The sequence below is a fragment of the Pteropus vampyrus genome, unplaced genomic scaffold (genome assembly GCF_000151845.1).
Source record: "Pteropus vampyrus isolate Shadow unplaced genomic scaffold, Pvam_2.0 Scaffold79, whole genome shotgun sequence".
Taxonomy (NCBI): domain Eukaryota; kingdom Metazoa; phylum Chordata; class Mammalia; order Chiroptera; family Pteropodidae; genus Pteropus; species Pteropus vampyrus.
In genome coordinates this window covers 2,674,894-2,681,279 of record NW_011888860.1, presented here as the reverse complement: position 1 = coordinate 2,681,279, position 6,386 = coordinate 2,674,894, and the positions used below count along the sequence as shown (strand labels likewise).

Here is a 6,386-nt window from a genome sequence, read left to right as displayed (position 1 = left end):
TGATAAGTAATTTCCTTTTATTGGATAACAGAGCATTATTAAGAAGATAAAATGAAGTCCTGTGATGTAAAATTTTGAATAGATTTCACAAAAACAAAGTATTTTATTTATTCTAACCCAGCAGGATATATGCCCAAATATGTAGTCATCAGACATGGAATTCAGTGACACTTGAGATATGCAGTATTAGAAGATTATAACCAATAGCTGGACTTTGAATTCCACAATTATTAACATAAAAACTTACAGTGTGACTACTAAATAATTAGTACCGTCAATGTGGTAAATCCATTAAATTACAATCTTTACATTTATACACAACTCATTTTACATGTAAATGTTTTAAGACCCAGCTGAGCAGCATTCATTTAAGCACGAAATATTGCTGAACAAAAAGTCTGCAATAAATATTCCCTCCGATGGGTGGGGAAATGCTTTTACATACAATCTGTGTTACAATGAACATCTGAGTAAATATTTAAAACTTTAAATTCGTGGTTATTGAAATCTTGTATTCTAAAAAATCTCTTATATTTTAAACAAAATTTAGTTATTAACTTAAAAGGTAACTTCTGATGATGCCGATATTATTCATGGTTAGGTTGCTCCCAAAATCATAAATAGGTTTTCACTATCCCCTCAGTTTCCTTAGTAGTTAATTTTTTTAAGCGAACCTTCAATAATTACAATCAGGTACTTTTCTTTGCTTATTTATGTATATATTTGTATTATAACTCACTAAACAAATTAAAATGAAAAAAAAAAGTAGACTTTCTAAACAGTACAGCCAAATTGTCCAATAAAACATCTTCAGCCAGTTTGCAACTTTAAAGTTGAACAGTTGTATATATGAAAGTAGCGTAAATTGAAACGTAATGCTCACCATGTTTTCAAAGCCACAAAACAACTATCTAACATAGCCATTCTGTGATTGCAGCCAGGAACCTTAAGACTAGAAGATATGTTTTCCTAATACTTTCCTCCATGACGTTACTAGGTTCAAGGGAAATTTCCTCAGAAATATTTGTGGCAATGGCAGGAGCACTCTACCTTTTGCCATTACACTACATGGTGGATTTATGGCCATGGCTTATCAACTGGAACTGAAGTCTGGACAGGTCTTCCCAGGTAGGGGAGGCTCCTGCTGGAGCGGGTAAGCAAAGTACTGGGGTGACACAAGGAAACCAGATGGCTGAGTCAGGTGGATTGGGTGGCCTGTGGTATAGGGCGGGGGCGGTGAGGGCACCAGGCAGCCTGGCTCCGCCCTGGCAAAAGAGAACCTGCGGATGGAGCCCCCTGTGGAGCTGGAGCTGGTGGCCGTGCTGGACTGCCTGGAAGGTGCTCTGAGGTTCGTGGAGGTCAAAATCATGGGCAGGGTCTCTCTCTGATAGCTGCGGAGCGAGAAGCGGATTGGCTGCTGCGAGGGCTCCTTGGGTCTCAAGCAGGTGCAGCAATAAATAGCCACTAAAGAGCCCAGGATGATGAAGGCAATGAAGATGGAGCCGACAATCAGGAAGGGAACGTAGACAGGCTCTAAAAGGCAAAAACAAACAGACAGATGCTGGGACAAGGGTCTCCCAAACTCTGGGCGACTTAAGGGTGGCCTTGAGGTGGGCAGCTCAGCACTATCACTGTCATCAGCCCAACTTCTCAGGGCTTGTTACTGATAACTTCTAGAGTGCAAACTGTGATGACAGAATATTCTTGCTCCTAGTGGGGAGGAAGGAAACTGGTACTGTAGCCTCTGTTAGCAATTAGCCATCATATTATACCTCTGGAAGTCAGAAAGAACACACTCTATCCTTCTGTTCATGCACTGGAAGGAGGAAACAGGTGAGTTTTCTTAGTTACTGTAACTCTGTGTTTAAATCTGGGTTTTAGTAGTTTTATCGCTGTGGGGCACTTAAGGTTTTGACCCATAACTGAGGCTGGAAAGCTATCTCCCAACCCAGTATCTCCAATCTAAACAAAGAGAACCAGGCCTATTAAATTAGACCCTTAGAATTTTATCAGACTATAGAAGGAACAGTATAAAGAAATGCATAGCGGGCCCCCAATTAACTGCATCGCCTATTGTACCACTAATTGTCACTTCTGGATGTTTCCAGAAACAATTTGGGATGCCTACTCCAGCTGCCACACCTCTCAATTCCCATCCAAACCCTGAGACGGTAGGCTGAACTTTAGATCCTGACGCAGTTCTTGGTATTGGTAGCCCAGACTTTCTGTGACAGCATCCCTCAGACAGAGCAAACCCGTTTCCTTTTCTCTCTACAGGGCAGACATAAAATTTCCCACCCCTGCCTAAGGCATCCCTTGGGCAGTTCTCTAGGTGTCTTCCCTGTATGACTGAGCAACACTTGGATGCAACCTCCAGCTTAGAGATAGAAGAAAACCTGCATTGACTAAGAGGCCCTACCCGTGCCTGGTGCTTTCTTATTATCAGATTCGAGTCCCACTGAGACCCTGTGAGTTGGACATGATAAGCTCTTTTTTCCAGATGTGGAAACATATGAGTTTTTGACTTTCCCAAAAACACTTAAGCAGCAAGTAACAGGTAACCATCAAACCCCAATATCTGTGGGCTCCTAGGTGTAAGCTCTTCAATGTGCCAGCCATTCTGCCATGTTTAGTAGCACCCTGTGAAAGGCGAGGGGAAAGTGACTACTAATCACTTATTGAGCACCTTGCTAATCATTCATATACTTTCATTTAATCCACAACCTAACTCTGAGAACAATATGCCCATTTTAGAGTTAAGAAGAGTCCCAGAGCAGTTAAGTAACTTGCCCAAGGTTACAGGGGCTGGCAAGAGACAGAGCCACAGTCCATGAGAATTTGCCAGATCCCAGGCCCAGTGACTGAGGAGACTTTCCTCTCTTCTGCTGTCCTTGGGCAGCAGAGCAGAGTGAGGGAGTCCAGCAAGGCAAGTTCACTGTAGACTGGGCACTTACTCTGTAGAAAGCAACCGGGGTGCCTCAGGGTCAGTGGAGTAAAACCACGGGAAAGCGTCTGTATTTTTCTAACAGGCCGTAACTGCCTAGAGTTCCCTACTTTCCCCTTAGCATCTTTTCTCCAGTAGCCACTTCTCAAATCCTCTAGTTGGGAATTCTGACCTCCAAACTTCAATTTATTGAAAGTCTAATGCCGTTATAAGGAAGGACAGGCTCTCCTTTTCCTTGGCTTATCGGTCTCTTGGGTGGGGGCGGGAGGGGGGATAGTGGAGTGGGGAGCCCCAGCACCATTATTTCTCTCTCCAGCCTCTCCTTGCCTTTCCTGGGAACCTTTTCCTGACGGCTTCAGACCTCCACGCTGGAGTTCTGGGGTGTCACAGCTGTCAGCTCCGCCAGCTCCTCAGGTTTCCCGGCCGTAAAACCGTCGCCTCGAGCTCTAAAGGATTTCCCTGACGATCCGATTGAGGTGGAAAGCTTTTTTTTTTTTTTTCCTTTTTAACGTGTAAAGTTCCTCCGCTGATTTATTCCGCTCTCAAATGAGCGGAAATTTGACCCGTGTTTTCCGACGTGAGACCAGGGAGCTGGGAAGCCCCTGCGACCCAGGTTTCCAAAGCTCCACTTCGAGGACCTGGGCATTTCTGAAAGGCGTGACAATAGGGTTTGGGCCGGAGAGGGCAATTCGATGCAGACAAATGAAAAGAAGTCGGAATAATGGGGCAGAGGTTTAGAAACTCGGCCAAAAGACCACAAAAGAAAAAAAAGTGGCTGAAGTTCCTTAGCCCTGAGGGGCTACATACAGGTGAGCGCACCCCAAGAGTAGCGATCCCTGAGCTATCCGCACTTCGCGAAGCTCCCAGGGTGATGAGGTCCTGCAATGGGGCGCCCTCGCAGCCCCAAAAACCCAAGTCTAGCCTGACGCTGCCACCACAGCCCTTCTCTGAAACTTCTCGAGGGCCCGAGAACTCCAGCTCTCTTTCTCAGGGTCACTCAGTGCAAACCCCACGGTCTTCGATGTCCCTGCAAACTTTGCTTTGGGCCGACCCGCAGGGACCGCGTGTGGCGGGAATCGGGACTGCAAAGGAATAGGGCCCCCTGACCTGAAACGCGACCATTCACTCCTGCTTGATTCCCCCACCTCGCTGCGTCCACTTTGCGCAGACCTAGGAAGGCTTTGGGTGCCTGCCAGCGCGCACACTTTCCGCACACACCGCAGCCGCGGACGGCCCTGGGGGCCCGCACTTACGCGCCGTGATGCCCGGGTGCTCCAGCTCACCGCGGTCGTTGGTGCAGCCGCCCTGCTCCAGCCTGGCGTCGGCCGCGGCGCAGCAGTAGCGCAGCGCGCAAGAGCCGCAGCAGATGGTGGCGTCCAGGGTGTCGAAGTCCTCCGGACACTGAAAGCCCTCGTGGTAGTTGCCCTGCAAGTCCACCCAACCGTGGCAGTACTCTCCCGGCTGCTGGGCTCCCGCCGGGCCCCAGCGCATCCAGCACAGAAGGAGGCAGAGCGCCAGCAGCGCCCCCATCGCCGCAGGCGCCCTGGGCTGCGGGGAGGAGGACGCAGCTGAAGAGCTAAGAGCTAAGCTGAGGCTCTGGGCGCACCGCGGTTCCACCTTACCTGGGGCGCGGCCCGGGCTGCTGCCCCGGCAGCGGAGGCCACTCCCGCGCTGGTTAGCAGGGGCCGGGGTGGCAGCAGGAGCTGCGCCGCGGGCTCTGCAGACCCGGGGTCAGCATGGTGCCCTGGGGCGACTGGGCGAGGGCCCGTAGGAGGCACAGGCTAAGGCTGCTGCTGGGGCTGCTGCTGCTGCCCTTTGCCCGGCTCATAATGCTCCTTGCGCGAGGGGCGCGTCGAACCCTCTGCCACCTTTCTCCCCACTCCTCACGGGAGCCATCGCGCCAGGGGTTGGCAAATCCAGGGCCGCACAGTGTACCGACTTGTGGCTGTCGCCGGGTACCAAGCCGAGCTCAAAGGAAGAATTTAAGATCCCCACGTGCGAGTCGAGGGAGAAGTGGCCCCTCAGCCCCCGCCCCTGTCTGTCAGGGAAGCAGGAGGCAGCGTGGCAGCGGCCAAGTACAAACGGCCTCCCAGTTGCTGACAGCTTTGCCTGCAAGGCGTCCTTTAAAAAGGAAGAGGGAGGGGGAGACAGCGAGGGTGAAGAAAGAGTCCTCCCTCCCGGGTCGCGCCGCTGGAGCTAATCACCGCCGGCGCGGCGCGGGCAGCTAGTCCTTCGCGCTTTCTGGTTCGCGCGCCATCCTCCGCCTTCCCCCGGCCACCCCCGCCCACCAGGCGCTCCCCCAGGACTCAACTCTACACTAAAAGGGTCCAGGCCCTCCCCACTCCCACTCCAACTCTCTCACAGCCCAGAAAGCTCTGCAGAATGAGGGGAGGGCTGCCGGGTTTCTGCGTCTATTCACGCGTGTTGGCACGCGGGTGGAGACGCGGGTTTTGCTTGTTGTGGATGTAATAAAAACGATCGCGGTGACTGAGGTTTGTCAAATCTTCTGTCGCCTGTTGCACAGATCCGGACTTGTCTCTGGGACACCTGTTCTAGGGTTAACATAATTTTTAGGGGCCGCCAAAATGTGCACTGAGTTTTCCACTTAAGTTTTCACTTTTCGAGGAGGGCCGGCACATTTTCACAAATACACACACTTGCACTCTTCCCCACCCTCCTAACCTGCGCGTCGCCGGGTGAAGAATCACTTGTCACCTCCAACAGCCGAGGGCAGCTCGCAAAGCCTCAAACAGCACGACTTCTCCATTCGCGCCTGAAAAAGAAATCAAACAACTAAATTAATGATAATTGAGCAGATCTGAACTTCTGTTCGGGCAAAGAAACACATTTATTTAAATGATGTGTCCCCAGTGTGCTATTTTCAGGGGCACTGCTCCTTCAGCGGCGTAAGTGCCTTATGAAACTGGTGTTATGTGAAACCTGGGCTAAACGCAAGAATTTATTTTTACTGCATCCTGAACTTCCTCTCATCGTTTATTGGTATGCGCGAATATGTTCCGCGTATCTCAACTTATTTGTCAAACATGCTGAATGCCCGTGTCACTGATTTAGATGTTGGCAAGCTGAGTGGAACAAAAGCGACCAAGTTCGCAGTAACCAACAATAAAAAATGTGCGGTCAAAGCGTTTACCATGCCCGCAGCTTCTCCATGGTCCCAGTTGGTTCGGGGAAGCTTAAAAAAAAAAAGTTAAAAAAATTTTTTGAATAAAACGGTTTCTTTCTAAAAACCTGTTAAAGTTTACCCCAAGTAAATAATTACTTCTGGTTTTAAATATTGGGATTAGCATTTAATTACGTAAATGTAAAAATACTGCTCAACATTTCAGATTTTAAGTAAGAATGTGTAAATATTTAGCTTTATTGCTCTCTTAAATTTTTGGGGGGACAATAATAAGCAATAGAGTAAAACCAAATTAAATTC

General features: G+C 49.2%; 1 protein-coding gene across 1 annotated transcript; it reads right to left on the bottom strand.

Moving 5' to 3' along the window:
* Window positions 1–5,205, bottom strand: SHISA3 (shisa family member 3). The gene is made up of 2 exons (XM_011362796.2): window positions 4,198–5,205; window positions 1–1,533 (listed from the first exon to the last, which is right to left on the bottom strand). Exons 1-2 carry the CDS (start codon window positions 4,472–4,474, stop codon window positions 1,094–1,096), a joined length of 717 nt encoding a protein of 238 aa, XP_011361098.1. The 5' UTR covers window positions 4,475–5,205; the 3' UTR covers window positions 1–1,093.
* Between the last annotated feature and the right edge of the window lie 1,181 nt (window positions 5,206–6,386).